This window comes from Ictalurus furcatus, chromosome 8 (genome assembly GCF_023375685.1).
Source record: "Ictalurus furcatus strain D&B chromosome 8, Billie_1.0, whole genome shotgun sequence".
Taxonomy (NCBI): Eukaryota; Metazoa; Chordata; class Actinopteri; order Siluriformes; family Ictaluridae; genus Ictalurus; species Ictalurus furcatus.
The window spans coordinates 2,275,042-2,295,393 of record NC_071262.1 but is presented as its reverse complement, the minus strand read 5'-3'; the positions used below and the strand labels follow the sequence as shown (position 1 = coordinate 2,295,393).

Genomic DNA, 20,352 nt, shown 5'->3' with positions numbered 1-20,352 from the left:
AAACTCAAAAAGACTGCTTAAAAATCACGCTATTAATTCTTGCTCTTGTTTTGTTTTGTTTTGTATTTTCACAATGAGCGCGGCCATGTTGAAGTGACGTCACGGAGCCGCAACTTTTTAGGAAAAACTCCGACTTTCCGAGTAGGAGTTACTATTTGGAGATCCGTTCAAACAAGATATTTCCTACTGGGAAGTCAAACACACACACAGTTCTCACTTGGTCCTGAATGTAGCATAATAATAGACTGAACTGAATATGCTAGGCAGTGTTTTATATTTGTAAATACATACTCTGGACGAATTACGACATGATGGCTGATCACAGTGTTGGGTTCTGGGGAGGAAGAGTTCCTAGAGAAGTCGTCAGCATGGCCAAACACTTGAAAGATCTGGATAAACAACTCTTCAGACAAATCCTTAAAGGTGAGTTAGCTAACAAAGCGTTATTAGGATAAATAGCATATTAGAATAAAAAATTAGTGATGGTAGGTGTTGCGAAATCAACGTGGGAGTGGTTTAATATTTGCAGTGATATTTTGCAGTTGTTGTAAATGCATTGGAAGAGAAGGAATGCAGTGTGTCCATGGCAGACATTGCAGAGGATAATTCCCTTTCAGAAGAAAAGCTTAGCGACATTGTTTCAGGAATGTACGAGCTACTGAAAGAAGCTTTACGTCTACCATCGTCTTCAGTGAGACAAGAGGTACGTTTGTCAGTACGTTTACATGGACAACAGTAATCCGATATTAAGACGATACTCTGATTAAGAAACTAGCATGTAAACAGCGCTTTCTGATGACCTTAATCCGACTAAAGTCATACTCGAAGTAAACACAAACCGAATAGACATGTGGAGTATTCCTATTTTAGTCGCATTATCGACGTGCGTTACTGACTACGTTTACATGCATGGCGGTAATCTAATTACTGACCTTATTCTGAATTAGACAATATTCTGATTAAGGTGTTTTCATGGATCCCTTTTAGAATATTCCTTTCACGTTCCCGTTTTACACGTTATAGAACGTAGATCGATTAACGGCACACGTCATTACGCCACGCCCCGTGCCACGCCGTCCGACGTTCCCTCCAGAATTTCACGCATCAACATGGAGTTTGTCTTCGTTATGCAAGCAGAACATCTGCTTTAAATTGTATACCACATATAGGCATGTCACGATAATTATGTTATTGCTTCGTCGTACGATATATGGACATGACCAGATGGAGTACGGGGCATGTGTTTGACTCAAGATCGCTAAAGGTTGATTAATACAAGAGACCCAAGAACAAAGAATAGCTGCATATATTGCTAAGTCAAGGATGCTTATATAATAAAGCACATTGAATTAACTACTGCATTCCTTTTCTTCAGAGTTTTGAAGAAGATCTTCGTGAGCTCAGGTAAGAGGTTCTGGGTACAAACAGGTGACAAAGGAATAACCAACAGCTAACTGCATCAATATGGGTTACCCCTTGGCATAGTAGACACGTCGGTTGTTGATTGATCGGAGGTTGCATGAGGGAACATAAACTTCAAGGAGAGTGTTGAGGTAGGGGGGTGCTCTTCCAGACAAGGTCTTGTAGATGAGGCCTTGAATTTGATGCAGGGGGGTACAGGAAGCCAGTGGAGGGAAATGAAGAGGGGTGTGACGTGGATTCTTTTGGGCTGGTTGAAAACAAGGCGTGCTGCTGCGTTCTGAATCATCTGAAGGGGTTTGATGGAGCTGGCTGGGAAGCCTGGGAGTAGTGCATTGCAGTAGTCCAGTTTTGAGATAACAAGAGCTTGGACTAGTAGCTGTGTAGCCTCTTCGGTGAGATATGGTCTGATTTTCTGAACCTACAGGACCGTGAAGTTGCTGAAATGTGGTCTGTAAAGGTCAAGTGGTCATTGAAAGTCACCCCAAAAGTTTCTGTTTGTCCTGGTTAGTTTGAGTGTGGTCGAGCCAAGCTGTACAGTGAGGTTGTGGTTGATTGAGGGGCAGTCTGGGATGACGTAAGCCCCGTTTTTGCCAAGTTGAGCTTAAGGTGGTGTTCCCTCATCCAGTTCGAGATGTCAGACAGGCAAGCAGAGATGCATGCTGAGATGGATGGATCTTCAGGCTGGAAGGACAAATAGAGCTGGGTGTCCTCAGAACAGCAGTGATATGAGAAGCCATGAGACTCAATCGCAGGCCCCAGAGATAGTATAAATAAAAAAAGAGCAGTGGACCCAGAACTGACCTCTGGGGAACCCCAGTTGTGAGTTGCTGAGTTTCAGATACCCCTCCACGATACCTTGAAGGATCTGCCTGAGAGATAGGAAGAGAGTACAGGTGTTGGGAGAGCTGCCAATCTTCTCCTGGCGGGATGCTGTTTTAGCTGTAAAGATACTATGGGGAGAAAGAGGAAAGAAGTGTTTGGTAATTGGTTAGATCAGTCGTCTGATTTATGCCAGTTCCTTTCATTTGCCCTTAGTTGGGCCAGATGTTACAAAGAGCTTCCAAGAGCCAAGGGCTAGGGGGTGATGTGCAAGCTGGCCTAGAGGTTTGGGGACAGATGCTGTCAAGAGAAGATGCTGGAGTTGAACATAGTATGTCTGTTGTGGTGTTTAAGTCCAGTGAGGAGAGGTGGCTATCAGAGGGAAGTGAGGATGTGACAACGGAAGTGTGTGGGTGGAAAAGGGGGTGAAGATTGCGACGGAAAGGAGATTAAAGTCGGAGAGGGGAGAGAAATAGAAAACTGGAGAAAGAAATGGTCAGAGGTGTGGCGTGGAGAGGAGTAATAAGAAGATTTTGAGGTGGATTTTGAGGATCAAAATTTCTTTTTGTCATAATTAAATGATTCATTATAATTGTCTTAATTTAGGAGCTTGTGTTGTGTACTCAATTTCGGACATTTGGACCTTACAGTTCACTTAACCCAAAGTTAAGTTAGGTGGCTGGAATGTTGAGACTGAGCATTACTTTTTCTCAAGCACAGGATTTCTGAGGAGTTCATTGCAGACTTTTCCCGCATCGTCTTCGGAAATGGGTACGAAGCAAAGCTAAATAATAAACATCTGATTTTTATGTAACTTGTGCTTTAAACATTTGAATTCTTTATAAACACATTAAGCTGTCAGTTCGTTCATTTATTTATTTATTTATTTATTTATTTATTTATTTTGCTACCAAATATAGTTTTTTGGGGGGTTTTTTTGCAGTTTTTTTTTTTTTTTAACATAAAATAAATAAAGTATTCGGGTATGTGCTGGTCTGATTTTTCTTTTAGGCGACCAGCACTCAGTGCGTCCGTTACGCAGCATGGCCCAAGATTACCAAAATTAGAACAATTCAGATGGAGAGTGGATGTTGCGATTTCAACAAGGTACAGTAGTCGTGTTCGTAACACGCCCGAAGGGATGGAGACAAACCTAAAAGAGTGCTTATCTCATTCCAGTATAAAAGCGTAACTTTTTGAGAGAAGCCTAAGAAATGAGCGCGTAAAAATATTCTTTAAGGCTTTAGTCACGTTCACGCGGTATTAAATGGCTAACTCCTGGATTTGACTTGTGCGAATGCATCACTAAACAGGAGCTTATACCAGCCACAGCAGATTTTTTTATTGCATTATTGTTGTCGCTATTAATAGCATTCGTAAATATAGCTGCCAGTGGTGATTATTAGGGTCCAAGCACCATTCCAGCTTCCAGGATAGGGTGCCGATCCTCACATGACCAAGTGGGATATTTTTGTCTCCTTCGTTTAATTAGGGTCTCTTGGAATACTTTTAGAACTTGTGTGAAAATCTGACAATGTTTTGGGTCATATTTATTCAGAGATTGTAGAAAATTTCAAAGGGTTCACAAACTTTCAAGCACCACTGTAGTACAAAATTTTCCATTCCCTCTCTCACAACTGTAGTTCCTACCAATTACAATAGGGTTCCAGCACCTTAGGTGCTTGGACCCCTAATAATTTAGCAGGAGCATTAATAGGCTTACTTGATGTGCTAGTTTAATGTATTCACCACAAAAAAAAATGCTGTAAATTTATCATTATTTTAACAAACTATCGCTTACACCATCCTCGTGTATTCCAGTTCCTTGTCTCGAGCTCTTCAGCCGACTGTTCTAATGCAGTTGAAACTTTCCGATGGGAATCTTCACCAATTTGAGGTAATTACATTTACCGTGATTATTACATGTGATCTAATTGTAATGAGGATTTGCCTATTGTCACACTATTTCTCAACAAGCTTTATTTTACTATTTCAAAGAAAACCAAGCCTTTTTTTTTCCCCCTGTAGAGTGATGGGTTTTACCTAACTTTTATTTATTTATTTATTTAATTTTTTTAGGTTTCCATGTCTAAGTTCCAGGATCTGCGGTATAACGTGGCTCTCATTCTAAAAGAAATGAACGACTTGGAGAAACTAAGTGTTCTCAAGATCCAGGATTATCATGTAAATTAAATGACCTGTTAACTGAGCGTAACAATGACGGTTATTGTTTTATACGACCTTTCGTGTGATTCAGTTACTGTGTGTTGTCATGGCATCGATGAGAGTATTAGCATGAAAATCGAAGCTTTCGAAAGCAATGTGTTTGAGCAGAGTGTAGAGATGAGGAGTTGTTGAGCTGAGCTTGCCGAGCCGTTCTTGCCCACGTGCAAAATGCTAGCAAGGATGTCGTGATTAAACCGTCAAGCGCACACAGCCATTAAACTGCTCGAAGCTACGGCATTAAATTAGTGTATATGCTCTGTTTTTTGTTTTATGTGTAACGTTGTGCCTGTCTGATGTTTTATTGTACAGCACATTGGTCAACAGTGGTTGCTTTTAATAATGCTTTATGAATAATAATTCGATCGATTGATGAAATTGAATGATACCAGCGGATTCTGAAGGAAAGTGTCAGGACATCCGTCCGTGAACTGAATCTGAAGAGAAGGTCGGTCATGCAGCAAGATAACGACCCTAAACACACGAGTCGTTCTACCAGAGAACGGTTAAAGAAGAGTAAAGTTTATGTTTTGTAATGGCCGAGTCAAAATCCTGACCTTAATCCAATAGAAATGTTGTGGAAGGACCTGAAGCGAGCAGTTCACGTGAGGAAACACACCAACATCCCAGAGTCGAAGCTGTTCTGTACTGATGAATGTGCTAAAATTCCTCCAAGCCGATGTGCACATGATCAACAGTTACCCCAAACGTTTAATTACAGTTATTACTGCACAAGGCGGTCACACCAGATACTGAAAGCAAAAGGTTCACATACTTTTGTCATTTTTTTTGATATGTAATATTGGATCATTTTCCTCAATAAATAAATGACCACGTATAATATTTTTGTCTCATTTGTTTAATCAGTTTCCCTTTGTCTACTTTTTAGGACTTGTGTGAAAATCTGATGATGTTTTAGGATATATTTATGCAGAAATGTTGAAATTTCTGTCCTTCACACCACCCTCACCCACATGGACAACAACAAAGGGAACTATGTGAGGCTGCTGTTTATAGACTCTAGCTCAGCCAGAGTCAGAGGGGATGTGGTGGACAGCTTGAGGATGGCAGGTCTGGGGAGTTGGACGAAAGTACATGACCTGGGAGAAGTACACAGACTAAGTGCTTCTGTGAATACACAAGGGGGCATGGTCTTACTTTTTTACTGCTACTTTCAATGAGTGCAATTATTCTGCATATGCATTAATAGTAATGTGGTATACTGCAGGTACAAAGTAGGACTGAAGTAATTTAGTTATTTGTTAAGGACCCACAGAGCACGCCTACAGGACATCCTGTTTGCCCATAGTATGTCCAGTGGTCCCACAGTGAGCCCACAGTATGCCTTGTGCATGGGGGCTGTCCATCCACACCGGCCTATAGTGGCATGTGTGGGCCCCCAGTAGGACAGCCCACACCAAGCCTAGTGGAGGCATACTGTGGGCATGCAGCGGGCCCATAATGGGCAACAGTGGGCACAGTGTGTGGCCACTACGTGCAGACAACTGGGGGGCCTTGTTACGGGCGTGAAACGTGGGGCACCTCTAAGTTGTGCCCCACGTTTCACACCTATAGCAGGGCCCATAGTGGGCTGCCCACTGTGGGCTCAATTTTCTGCCCGAAGTGGCCCCACACGGGCCCCAAAGGGGCACGTTTGCTGGGTTGTTCTTGACACGGACCCCAAGTAAGACTGTACATCTGGGCAGGAAAATAAAGTGTTGACTGTTGTTTATTGTAAGTTTTACTGTATTGAGTAATTTGAAGCCACAAACCGTTCGTTAAAATCAGCATTCTTTTAAACAAAAGAGTACTGCACGCATGGCAACCAATATCTTTGATCTCTTTCTTTGCATGTGCTTACTACTTAACTCATTCTGCACTTATTAACAGGGTCACTCAGTCACTGATCTCCATTTATGAGGACAAATAAGATCCAAATTCCGTAGAATTATTACCATTACGTTTATTCATTTAGCAGACACATTAACATTACTGGAACTTATTTTGTCATTTTGCCATTGAGTCAGAGCCATATCTCCTTGCAGGTCTTGCCTGGTGGCCCACTGAAGCTAAGCAGGGTTGAGCTTGGCTGGTACCTGGATGGGAGACCTCCTGGGGAAAACTAAGGTTGCTGGAAGTGGTATTAGTGAGGCCAGCAGGGGGCACTCAACCTGTGGTCTGCGCGGGGCGTAATGCCCGTGTATAGTGACCGGGACACTGAGGACCTGACTCTCTGTGGTCATTAAAAATCCCAGGACACTTATTGTAAAAGAGTAGGGGTATAACCCCAGTGTCCTGGCGAAATTCCCTCATTGGCCCTTCTCTATCTTGGCCTGCTAATAATCTCCATCCTTGAATTGGCTACATCACTCTCTTCTCCTCTCCACCAATATCTGGTGTGTGGCGGCCATTCTGGCGCAAAATGGCTGCCGTCACATCATCCAGATGGATGCTACACACTGGTGGTGATTTGAAGAGTTTGCCCCCTCCCATACAATGTAAAGCTCTTTGAGTATCTCAATAGATGCAATATTATTGAACATCTTGTTGTCTCGTGGTTATTACGTATGTTTGAATCATTTTGACTTATTTAAAAGTTGGTCATTTTAATTTTGAATTCTAAACCTAAAAAGTGGATATTTTATGAGACTGGCTAATTAATGAGAATGATCATTTTAGGACACGGATTCATCAAATACATAGCACCTATATTGCTGTTATGTACCTTGCATTTCCAGTGCTTACCCCAAACAATAGCAAAGATAATATGAACGGGCAAAATCGTACAGAAGTTACAATAGGACACACTGGAGATAATACGCTTGTCTGCGGAAAGTGTTCTGGCATGTGAGCCAGTCACTTGCTGGACAGTTTAGAGAGTATAAGAGCTTGAGTGCCACTATTCTCAACACAAACATCACACTTTAGACATCTAAGAGGTAGCAATATCGATGCTTTGACTGGTCATCACTATCCACGGTGAAAGTTCTAACTTTATTGTAAGGGGAATGCATCAGGATGTGTTATTGTGAAAACCTTGTGACAATTTTTTATATGTTAATATTTGATACATGAAACCATTATGGAACTTACGGAAGTAGAAAGGGATGTTAAATATGTAACTATGGTTCTGTGACTCATTGGAGGACCACCAGGTCATCTGGGTCTCTCAGAGTGCCATTATTACTAGTACTCCATGAGCAAACGAGAAAAGTCCACCATATCAGAAGGAACCGTGGTGACATACACAACCTTTTATGATTTTATACATTTACTCAAGTCGAATGTTACAGAATCTAAGTTAGCATGAGCCACACAGCAGATGACAAATTCTTAATAAATAGATGTATTCGTTTTAGTTGTATCAGAGAAAAACGTAGGCCTTTTGATATTAATGTTTGTTTTCGAGATGCCATTTTTTGGTTTTTCATTTGACAAAAGTGTCAGATAATATGTTTTACTCGAAACTTTCATAGGATAAAATTCCACTGTTATGAATTTGTATTACAATTTGTCTTACAGTATCCTTACTAGCATTTTAGTTGCCTACTTGGACCCATAATATTCTCTTAATTTAAGCGCCAGCTGGTTAAGAAATAAATAAATAAATAAATAAATAAATAAATAAACAACTTTCCATCACCCGTCTTGGACTCAAGAGTTCAGAGGAAGACCAATTGTGATTCGATCACCAATTTTATCTAATTAATCCCACAGTGTAAATGTTTTACCAAAGTGCTATAAACATTCTTGTGCTATAGTACTATAAAACATTCTCTAGAGCATTTCTCCACCAGCAAGGAATGGGTAGGGCACGGTCAATGCTATCTTATTCAAATAAATGCTATCTTAGCCAGTGTTCAAGGTCCAGAATGATAAGACCAGCTTCGACTGGCGTAGCGCAATCTTAGATTACCTGGAGCAATATCTGATTACAATTAGCCACAGGTACGGAGCAACACTGCGCGACATTACAAAGCGCACCAGGATTATTTACCTGGTTCTGGAAAATGAGAAGGGACTACAGAGTAATACGTGGCTTGACTTGGACATGGCTGACATTGTGGATTATCCAGTCTCAGGTCAATCCAGTTTCATCGATGATATTTTGGACCGCATATGTGGAGCTGCGCTACTTGTGGCCAGGGACGAACCAAACGATAATCAGTGTGTGTGAATGTGGAACGTATGTGTTAGAATCACCTTTGAAACAGGCCTTTGGATTTGTGGCGCTCCCAAATTCAGATTCACTGGCCTGCCAACCAAATACCACATTCGCCATTAAGCAAGAGCCATGGATAGCTCTCATCAAAAGAGGCAACTGTACCCATGCTGAGAAAATTCAAGCCGCACAGCGAGAAGGAGCATCGGCCGTAGTTATTTACAATCTTGATGGGACTGGAAATGAGACAAACACAATGTCTCGTGCAGGTATGGCTTTTGTTTGTTTGTTTGTTTGTTTGTAATCCAGTGCTTTGATGAACTGGGGTTAGAAATATCTTTTGTCCACATCAGGTTTCAATAACTGTTTGTATAACAGCATATACAAATGTCTATTTAACACCGTTACGTAGACACCTGTCGTCTGGGCATTATGTATTTTCTCTATTATACTCTTCTGTAGATTTGACTCACGTGTTGATTGTTGCATTGCACACTTGTTTCAAATATTTCACAGCTCCAGCTCCATTCACAGTCCTTTGCTTAGCACTGTGCTTTATCGTCAGTGTTTTAGTGTAAATAGAGAGCCACATTCCTTCATGGGAAGGCTCCACTCTATCACATTAATGAAAAAGGATGAGTGTTATAGTATTATAATCCTTCAGTAGTGTATACAATAATTATGACTTGTATTGTAATGACTTATTTTTGTATAAGAGCGGGAATCTCCTTATATAAGAATACTGTAGATTATTATTCAAAACTAATGATGTGGGGCAAGACATCATTAAATAGCAGATGGTACATTTTTTTTTTTTTTGGTGAAACCAACATGAACTGTCTTAGTAATGTTTTGCGATGAAACCTCTTCAGTACGCCATGGCTATCTAAAACTGAAACCGTGCTGGAATGTTGGAGCACTGGTCTTCCAAAAGATAATCCCAAATATTTCATGGTGATGGAAGGGACTCTCTAAAACATCACTTCAAAAATCTCTCATCAGTGTTCATCTGGGTTGAGATCTGTTGGCCTTAGCATACGATTTTGATTAGTTTCGTGCTTATTAAACCCTCCTGTGAACCCTTGTGCCTTGTGGATTTGTGCAGAGTCATCCTGGAACATCACGATAGACATGAGTCATCATAGCATAAAGTTGGTCAGTCAGAATAACTCTGTTTATAGCCTGTATTTGGTAATGATTGAAAGAAAAATGTGTATTTGTGAAAAACATTTCAGTTTGAATTTTGGTTGAATAATCCATGTATAAAAAAAAAAATTGAGCTTAGAATATCAGTTAATACTACCTGTCTAAGTAGGCCGCAACATAAACAAGGATGTCTCCCCCAATATCCCAGTTCAACAGCAGCCAGACCCAAAACCAGAGACACAAGACAAAATACTAGCCAGTAATTTCTTAATTTATTGAAGCAATCTCTTAGATCAATTAGTCCTGGAAGTAAGTGAAAGACTGATCTCCAGTTATCGGAAGCGTTTGGTTGCAGTTATTGCTGCTAATGGTGGCACAACCAGATTTTATGTTTAAGGGGGCAATTAGTTTTTCACACTGGTGATAGGTATTGGATAACTTTTTTTTTTTTTTTGCTTCATTAAAATGATTTAGTATGAGATACACAAAAACAGAAGAAATTTTTCACAGCACTGTACTATAGACACATAACTACGCGGTATAATATCAAGAAATATATCAAAACATGTGGTATCATATTCATAGTATTCCTGATGAAGCTTTGCACACTCTTAGTGTCTTCTCCAAGCATTTCTCCATCCATCCATCCATCCTCCATACCACATATCATATACTGGGTCACAGAGGAGCCTGAAATGTATCCCAGGGAACGCAGGGCACAAGGCAGGCGACACCCTGGACAGGGTGCCAACCTATTCTAGGACACTATCTCACACACATTCACACGCTATGGACGATTTGAAAATGCCAATCAGCCTACAGCGCATGTCTTTGGACTGGGGGAGGAAACTGCAGTACCCGGAGGAAACCCCTGAAGCAAGGGATAGAACATGCAAACTCCGCACACACAGGGCGGAGGCAGGATTGAAACCCCCAACCCCTATGGTGCGAGGCAAATGTGCTAACCGCTAAGCCACCATGCCCCCAAAAGTACTTCTCAATGAAAACGAGATGATTAGAACAACTTGTCTGGGGATGCTATTTAATTTTAATAAAAAAACTATGTAGCAATATACATTTTGGTTCAGCAATAAATTTATACAAAGGCATTAGTTTTATTGTTTACAGTGCTGTTTGAAAGTTTGTGAACCCTTTCAAATGTTCTATACTGCTGCATAAATATGACCTAAAACGTTATCAGTCCGAAAAGTAGATAAAGAGAACCCAATTAAACAAACGAGACAAAAAATATCATACTCGGTCATTTATTTATTAAGGAAAATGATCCGATATTCCACGTCTGTGAGTGGCAAAAGTATGTGAACCTTGCTTTTTAGTATCTGGTGTGACCCTCTTGTGCAGCAATAACTGCAACTAAACGTTTCCAGTAACTTTTGATCAGTCCTGCACATCGGCCTGGAGGAATGTCGGCCATAATACCTACATGCTGTAGCCAATGGGAACGTTCTCTATTAGCGCACGTCCTCGCAGGACCAATCAGACCACCTCAGGGAAGTTACCGGAGCTGGAAATCTTAACAGAAACAGCTACTTTAACAGATGTCGATAACAGAAACTTTAATATGGGTAAAGCTGTGTGCACGTAATGTTATTATATATTATAGACGTATTTATAGTTATATGTCACAAAAAAAAAAAAAAGAAGATATAAGATCGCAAGTTATCACGTAAAATCGTCAAGGATTCTTCGATCTTTAAAAATAAACCAAAAATGCATTGTCGGATTCTCCATCAAGCATCTTATCATGCGTCATTAAAGGTTTAGAGGAAATATGAATGTAAAACATGGTAAACAATGACACCAACATTTTGTGCATTTCTTTTTTTTTTATTCCCTTCTGAATCATTTTTATTCCACAGGAACTGGGAACATAGTAGTGATCATGATTGGAAATCTCCTGGGCAGACGCATCACAGACCTGATTGAGAGAGGGATTGAAGTGTATATGAGAATAAAAGTGGCAAGCCGACATGGGCCCTGGAACCCTTTTTGGATTTACATCATGTCTTTCGTCTTCTTTGGAATAACAGCCATCATACTGGCCTACTTCATCTTTGTAGTGATTAGCCGGTTCTACCAAAACCGTCAGCTTCGGATCCAGCAGGTTAGGCTTTTTAGTATTATTTATTATTTATTATTTATTATTTAAGGCTGGAGGATTATACCATGCAATAACAACGTACATTTGTTTTTTGTTTTTTTTTTACTTTGTTCCTCCAGGAAATCAGATCGTGATAGTTTCTTTATTCATGAATTGTTCAGTCAAAGTGATATCACTGGACGAATCACTACGTCAATGTTTATGAGCAAAGTCTACTCAGCTTACTTCCTTGTAGCTTTTTAAGAGTAGAGTTGATTTAAGCTTTTTCAAAAGCAAAAACTTGTTTTTCTCTTAAAACATAATATGTAAATTTTTAACATTTTTTGATTAAGTATGTAAATGAATACATAAAAATTTACAGGTTCATCTTCTCTCAATAATTTCACAGAGAAAGCTTAAAAAAGTGGCCGAGAAAGTCGTCGCCAAATTAGAAGTTCGGACACTCCGGCGAACTGATCCGGTATTTTCTTACTGCACTGGTCCATTATTGAGTTGCTACGCTATTGTTTTATAACCAGTGTGACGTAGTAATAATAATGAACTGAATGTCTTCGCAGGAAGTTGAAGCAGAAGAGAGCAGCTGTGTTGTTTGCTTAGATTCCTTCATGAGGTGTGACGTCGTGACAACTCTGCCTTGCAGGTAGTTTACGGTTAAATTAAGCAGTACTGTGCAAATAAGGAATCATTTTTCAAGCTGAATTCCCACCACTGTTGAAAGTTAGCCTTCCTCGGTACAGTTTTGTATATTCATATACAGGCGTGTGAAAAAATAAGTACACCCCATGGAAATTTGGCTGGCTTTTTTTTTTTTTTTTGGACATATTCGTACAAGCAAACGTTCGATCATCTTTGAAACGGCGCCTATTAATGAAGTCGATATACTTGAAAATTAGCTTTTCAATTATTTATTTAACAGAAGTATCAATCGATGTGAGATCCTTCTGTGGAAAAAGTAAGTGCACCCTTGGCCTCAGAAGCTAGTATTGCCCCCTTTAGCAGAAATAACTTCCTGTAGGCGTTTTACATAATTGCCCGCCAGGATTTTTGACCACTCTTTCAGTTGCAAGACGTTTGAAGGTTTTAACGTATGCACTGCCTGCTTCAAATACCCCCCAGGAATCCGGGCTTTGACTAGGCCATTCCGTAACCCTCCATTTCTTAATTATTAACGGACACATTAATATTACCCTATCGTGCTGTTATTCAAAAATAATGCACACCTTCTGACTAAACAGATGCAAGCATTCAGCTGTGCTGTGATATATCGTTGACGATATGATTAGGATCGTTATCCTGCTGGAATGCCAGGGATGAGCGCTTATTTAGGAGGAAGCCTATTTCAGGCCGGGGTGTGTGCTCATTTAGGATGCAACCCATTTAAGGACACAGAGGTGAACAGTAAGGTCATAGGTGTTCTAGAAAATTATTATGTGATTATGTCAGCTTCATGAGATCTGCTTTGCGGTCATTTAACTATGGCCTTTTCTTCTCTTGCAAGCCATTTTTTCCACAAAACATGCATTGAGCCATGGTTACTGGAACACCACACCTGTCCAATGTGTAAATATGATATTCTGATAGGAGAGGTAAGTTCCATTTATACACTGTTCGTTTAGCCCTTTTAACTCCCATTGACAGGTCCAGGCTCATATTTGTCGTTACTATAAACTAGGTTTACCGTCATTAATAAATAATTCATAGTAGCTACTTTACAGCGAGTAAAAACAAACATTAGCATGACAGCTGTCATTTTAAGGGTTTAATGTAATTGCAAGATTGACAAATCACAAAACCTTCCTTTTGCTTTTTTACTCCAGTTTCTTTCTTTGTGGAAATTGTTATAATATAGCCAATTCTTGCTCTCTTTGTAAGTCCAAGTGTTTTTAAAATAGACCCATCACAATGTTCAGTACTATTGCTTGACGTTGCACAGAGGTCATACATCACTTACCTTATCATTTTTGCAGCATTAAGATAGCTCAGCACAATCACCAATTGAATAAGTAATGACGTGTTCCTATCTTTTTTATTTTTTATTTATTTATTTTTTTAAAGGATGCTCTGAAACCTGGTCAGGAATCCTCCGTACCACCACAAGATGTCAGATTTTATCCGAGCACTGTATCAGGTTTAATGGTCAACTCAAGAGGAGTGCTCACATCTCCACAGCAGCAAGGAGAAGCCAGGCTAAGCTTAAACACCCAGACTACTGAATGTAAGTGGCTTCAAATATGTTTTAACTCACCACATGTAATTTCACATAGCCCTTTTACCTACATTGCTTAAAATAATATGTTGCATAAATTAACTACATAAGATACATTTACCTGCTTGCAAAAACATGCCAAATGACTCATCTGGTAAGACCAGGGGTGGAAAAAGAAATGAGAAATTATACTTACGTGAAAGTATGGATAATGTGTCAGAATCGTACTCAGTTAAACCAGGAAGTGTCCAGCCATAAATTTACTCAAGAAAAGTAAAAAAACAAAATTCAACTTCAGATGCACATGGATTTGATTAATATTTGACTAATATCATACCATAATTGGCTGGGGGACAGAAGAAGAGACCTTCGAGATTTGTAAAGAATATTTAAAGTTCTAAATAAATGTCATTATGTAAGAAAACTAATTCGATTTCAAGAACAGCCAAGTAAAGTATAAATATCCCAGAAAAATACTTAATGTTAATGTCTTGGCTGATCTTGGGAGCGTTTCCGTTAAGAGAGTAATAATGCTGAAATATTGACAACGTACTAGGGTATATGACACAGAATGCTTTTTCCCCTATTACATCAGCTGCGGAAGAGCAAAACAGCAGCAGAATGGATCACATTTATATGAACCCAGCATTTGAAGAGGAACGGCAGATCTCTGACCATCAGGACCCTGACTGTCAGTCACATCAAGTGTAGAACTTGCCTGCAATTTCTTAAATTGAAGTGTATTTTCTATTCTCTAAGATGACTCTAAAGGTTCGTCGTGTACCATGTACAGAAAGTAGATCTCTTTAAACAAGTAGTAATAATAATCAGCCATATCACCATGGTTTGCATGTATATGAATTATAAATAAAAAATAAAAAAAAACACACACAAAGTCCTGAAGATCTTTAGATAAGGGACGGTGCTGTAAAGGTCTTAATTTAGAAAATTTAGCACAGTAGACGTCGGTGATTTTTTTTTCAAGACTATGTGCTTAGTGGTCTGCTGTGCATCAGTAGAACATCAGTAGATCTAAGAATCTTTAAGCGATTTGTAAGTGATCAAATCATTTTCATTGTTTTCCCAAACATATTATGTATGATCCTTAATGATCCTTGATTACTGCTGATATGTTCATTGGCTGGTGATGTTATAAGAATGAATAAATACTTTTTTTAATGATACCAGACACTTATTTTTAAAAGACCAATGTATTTCGATTAGTAAGAGTAATGTAGATGTGATAAGACAGATATGGTAAAACATCTATGGTACGTTTTGTTAATGTGCACAGGAGTTGAGCTGCTCCATTCATTTCATCACCCGTGTTTTCACTGTGTCAGCGTTGTTGATATTAAGGAACCTGCTACTGTAGAGTATCTGCACTGCTGCTTTCTTTACATTCCCTGGAAGCTCTTTTTAACCTCGGACTCTTTGAGGTGGATAATGAGGTGCAAGCTAGTACGTGATGGGTCGTGTACTGTGAAATTCAGAGGTCTTTTATGATTATTTCTTGTCACACTGTAGGAGAGGATCGCTATCAGGGGTGGCGCTAAAGATAGGGTACACTTTGAGATAAAGTGGTGGGGCAAAATTTGATGTTTTTAGTAGTATTTAATCAAATTTGAACAAACACCACAACAAACACCGCAAGTAGAACTTACACCAAGCAAATATTCTTTAAATGAATTTTATTAAACTGTAAAAGAACCCACAACATCTCAGTGTTTGCTTCCTTATACTATACTAGAGTTCACTCAGTTGCATTCCACTTCTATGGAAAACCATCGCTAGCTGGTGCATTATACCCCTGTGAAACAGGAAGTCATGGTTGAACAATTTCCTGCTCCTAGTCAACTGAGGTATACTAAAATAAATAAATAAATATCAGTGAGAATATACTTCAAACATATTTTTCTCATATGAATTCATAAGGGTGCCAATATTTGTGGCACACATATATTTAACAACAAAAAATTTGGGGGGGGGGGTAAACCTGTGTTTTGTTTGCAGGTGTTTGATATCCACGAGAGCAGAGTATTTTTGTGAATTATTTTTAACAAAAGATCAAAAGGTTAAACAATAAAGACAATTTTTCACAGCCTTCTTTGCTCATATGTCCCAAGGGTGCCAATATTAATGGAGGGCACGTTATTGATCTCCACAGATCAAGAGAAGGCCTTTAACAGAGTGGAACATGTTGTCTGTGGGGGAAACTCTCAAAGCTTTTGGTTTTTAGGTCTGATTTTATTGATAAAATAAGAGTTTCATATATTTTGTAATACTGAGAGTGTGCTGAAGTTTAACGACAGCGTAAGTGCTTCATTTAAAGTGTGTAGAGGAGTAAGGCAAGGGTGCTCTCTGTCAAGTATGCTCTACGCCTTGGCAACAGATCCTTTTCTAAACAAACTGAGAACTGAATTAAAATGTCTTCGGTCTTTCAGTGTGATAATGATTTACAGACGGAGAGAGACGTCGACACATTGCTCGGTGTTTCTAAAGAATTTGAAACTGTAGCTTAAGCAAAAATGAACTGGAGTAAAAATGATCCCTTTGTAGTTGGGCACTGTTCGGCTGGCGTGCCAAAACTTCCCAGTAGGACTGCCTTGAAGAAAGAAAAAAAGAAGAAGATTTTAAAATCGTAGCAGAAGTACTCCGAACCCGCGATTCTGTTCTTTTACACGAGGAGAAAGAAATGCTTGTGGAGTACCGTGGAGGAATGTAAGAGGCCTGATGAGGAAGATCTCCAAACCTGGATGGATTTCCATCACTGGTCACTTTTCCGAATGTAAAAATGTGATGAACGCGAATTTGCACATTATTTCTGGCAAATAAATATTTATAAGGCTTGTCTGAAGGGTTTTAATAAGAAATGCAGGAGTTGACACGCCCTGGTGCACTGTTCATGGGTTGAGTGAGACTGACCACAGTGGAGAGCATTGTATAACCCGGCGTTAACTAAAAGAGCTGGAGATATACAGCGGACAATCTTGCAGTGGAGTATTACTGTTACACTGCAAAAAAGTAATGTTAGCAAGTATATATATATGTGTGTGTGTATATATATATATATATATATATATATATATATATATATATATATATATATATATATATATATAAAATATAAACCAGTTAATATCAAAACTCATGAAACATAAGGTAGTGTTATCCTTTAAAACATTCATTCATAAGTCTTTCAACTCAAAGACAGTTCTTTTCTTAGGCTGCCAGGCACAATAAATAATGTTGCTGAGGCCTTTGTGTCCACACAGATTCATTCTTTCGCCTCGGGTAGGAGGAACTTGAGGCATTTGAACTGAATTCCAGTCTTGTTACCCTCAATAAGGGCCACCATTGTATGTAAATGGCTTATAAAGGAGCATATGACTTCTATGGTGCAGGGCAGCGGCTAGTGTTGAGGAAAATATTTGCATTTCCAAATGGCATGGTCTTCTTCACTGAGCCATTTAGTGCATTGTTTCAACCCTTTTCTGGACATATTTGTGTACCACCACTGCTGAAGGTAACTGACTAAATATTTGTTTTTAATTTGCTGTTTAGAACAAATTGTTTTAGTATGAGACTGTAATATCCACATACGTTTCATATACTGTATTTTATGTCTATAGTCCTATGAAACTCCACGCCCTGTTTAATCTATCTACATGAGCAGAATCGTATTGTATACAGTAGATCTGGTTAGGTGCTTTAAATAGAGCTAATCTGCTTTTTATAGAACTGGAGAGGCTGTCACATGGCCTTGCCCAAAATATTGCGATTGGCTTTTCTTTTTGCATCAGGTGACAGCATGTGGCAATAGAGCATCGCCCATGCTCTTTTATTCAACTCCAGGGCACACACAAATTGCACAAAGTGTCCAAATGCCCAAAGTGTCCAAATGTCAAGACTGCACCTGATGGTCGATATATTTGGACCTGGCAAGGCTTATGCTGCTTACACCACGGGCTGAGCTGGTAAATTGTACTTTGAGTTTATTATTAATGTAAAAGGGCTTACATTACTGTTTTTTTTTTTTATATGAGTATGTCTGGCTGCTGATGATCATATGGTTTACATTTAGGTCAGATTAGTAAAATATCTAATACATATCTAATTCATATCTAATTCTAGACATATCTAATTCAGACATTTTAATATTTATTTCTTTCTTTCACAGACCTGGAATCAAAAATGAATTGGGCGTCTTTTTACGCCGTAATCAGCGGTGTAAATAGGCATTCAACAGGCATTGGCCGCATCTGGCTCTCTGTCATCTTCATCTTTCGCATTCTGGTTTTAGTAGTGGCTGCCGAAAGTGTGTGGGGTGATGAGAAGTCCGGCTTCACCTGCAACACCCAGCAGCCTGGTTGCAACAGTGTATGTTATGACCAGTTCTTCCCAATCTCTCATATCCGTCTCTGGGCCCTGCAACTGATTCTTGTCTCGACGCCAGCACTGCTCGTAGCTATGCACGTTGCTCATCGCCGGCACATTGACAAAAAGATCCTCAAACTATCGGGACGAGCTGGCACTAAGGAGTTTGAACAATTAAAGAATCAGAAATTCAAGATCACCGGTGCACTTTGGTGGACATATATGACGAGCATCATTTTCCGCATCATTTTCGAGGTGGTTTTCTTGTACATATTTTATGTCATCTACCCTGATTTCAAAATGGTGCGTCTTGTTAAGTGTGATTCTTATCCCTGCCCTAACACGGTGGACTGCTTTGTTTCTCGTCCAACAGAGAAGACCATCTTTACTGTTTTCATGCTGGTGGTATCTGGCGTTTGTGTTTTGCTAAACATTGCAGAGGTGCTGTATTTGATAGGTAGAGCATGTGCCCGCTACTTTCAGAAACCAGAAGGGGATCCCCAAGGACCTTGGCTCACTCAAATGCTGTCCCCTTACAAGCAAAATGAAATCAATCAGCTCATATCAGAGCATTCATTTAAGCCCAGATTGAATTTGGCCAGAAAGAGCCCTACTGACAAGGGGGAGAGATGTTCTGCCTTTTAGCTGCTGCCATCTGGGAGGTTTCACTAATCATTGCTAACTAACTTGGAGTTTCAGTAATTATGACCAGTGACAACTTTATTCATTTATTGTGTTAATGTTAAATTATTAAAAAAAATAAACAAAATGTGGATTTTTTTTGCATTTTTTTTAATGAGAAGCAATTAAAAAAATCACAATGGTGAATGGCAACATCTGGATATATTCTCCTAATCCTTGGTCTAAGAATGTGGGGGTTTAGAAGAACAGCACAGCAGAAGAAGTAAAGCCCTAATATTGATTCAATTTGTTGTCTTCCCTAGGAGATTTTTTTTAGTTAATTCTTTTGGGAGACTGTAATATGTTACAGTTAATATGTTAAAAGCACCCGTACTTATTTAATATTATGTATAAAAGCTTGAAATAGGGTTGAAAAATAAATAAATAAAAAGCAATCCAGCCCAGATGAAATTTTAAATATAATAATTGTTTTATATATGTATAAATTTAATGTAAAGTGATATCGGATAAACAGCAAGGTTATTGTGTTTGTTCAGTGTTTGCATAATGTAACTTGATGTTCAGACATTTTCTATTTTGTAGATTAACATCCTGGCTCAACAGAACATATATTTTAATAGGACCTCGCTTACTGCCTTTACTGCAGTCAAAAATAAATAAATAAATAAAATATATTAATTCTTTGTCTATTAGGTTTATCGTCACATTCTTTTCAGAATGTAATACATCCTATGGCATGCTCATTTTACACAATGAGAAACATGCCCAACACCGAGGTGGGCAAGGAATAGTACTGCTATTGTTGTTATTTTCATTGTTGCATTCAGGGTCTAAATGTCTTTCAAGTCATCTGTCCTGTGAGAGGAGAGTCCCTTATGCTTGGGTCACGTTAGGGACGTTTCATTGGCTGCCCACCAGTTGGCCATATACCAAATTTAATCTGATGAAGACAAACTAAATAATAACCTTTTTTTGCAGCGTTTTTCAACAAGTTTGAATAGCCAGTGAACAGATAACAGTCTGTGACTTGGATAAGGACGAAATAAGACCAGACTGACTAGAAGCAGTGGGGATATTGTTCTCATTCAAGGACACTGACTTGACATGGGCCTAGTTTTGTTTGTTTTTTGACTCTGTGTGAGTGAACAACATGGATGCATGCGAACAGCCTCTCTTCTACCACTGGAATGTATTCATTGAGAAGGTGAGTCATATTCTGTGCTCTGTTATTGT

General features: G+C 39.1%; 3 protein-coding genes across 4 annotated transcripts; all 3 read left to right on the top strand.

Moving 5' to 3' along the window:
• Positions 1–94: 94 nt before the first annotated feature.
• On the top strand, positions 95–5,307 carry commd5 (COMM domain containing 5). The gene is made up of 7 exons (XM_053630624.1): positions 95–423; positions 543–703; positions 1,376–1,404; positions 2,962–3,012; positions 3,253–3,348; positions 4,063–4,138; positions 4,321–5,307. The coding sequence occupies exons 1-7, from the start codon at positions 309–311 to the stop codon at positions 4,432–4,434; spliced, it is 642 nt and encodes a 213-aa protein (XP_053486599.1). The 5' UTR covers positions 95–308; the 3' UTR covers positions 4,435–5,307.
• Positions 5,308–8,391: 3,084 nt separating this feature from the next.
• LOC128611868 (RING finger protein 148) lies at positions 8,392–15,957 on the top strand. Its single transcript, XM_053631699.1, has 7 exons — positions 8,392–8,895; positions 11,653–11,897; positions 12,283–12,354; positions 12,452–12,534; positions 13,393–13,480; positions 13,950–14,109; positions 14,696–15,957. The coding sequence occupies exons 1-7, from the start codon at positions 8,475–8,477 to the stop codon at positions 14,809–14,811; spliced, it is 1,185 nt and encodes a 394-aa protein (XP_053487674.1). The 5' UTR covers positions 8,392–8,474; the 3' UTR covers positions 14,812–15,957.
• A 1,379-nt stretch (positions 15,958–17,336) lies between these two features.
• gjb1b (gap junction protein beta 1b) lies at positions 17,337–19,191 on the top strand. Of its 2 annotated transcripts, none has more exons than XM_053630391.1 (2): positions 17,337–17,626; positions 18,281–19,191. In XM_053630391.1, the coding sequence occupies exon 2, from the start codon at positions 18,295–18,297 to the stop codon at positions 19,120–19,122; it is 828 nt and encodes a 275-aa protein (XP_053486366.1). In that variant the 5' UTR covers positions 17,337–17,626; positions 18,281–18,294; the 3' UTR covers positions 19,123–19,191. The 2 variants fall into 2 exon arrangements, with proteins under 2 accessions (XP_053486366.1, XP_053486365.1); XM_053630390.1 differs by having other exon boundaries at positions 17,337–18,077.
• Positions 19,192–20,352: the final 1,161 nt, after the last annotated feature.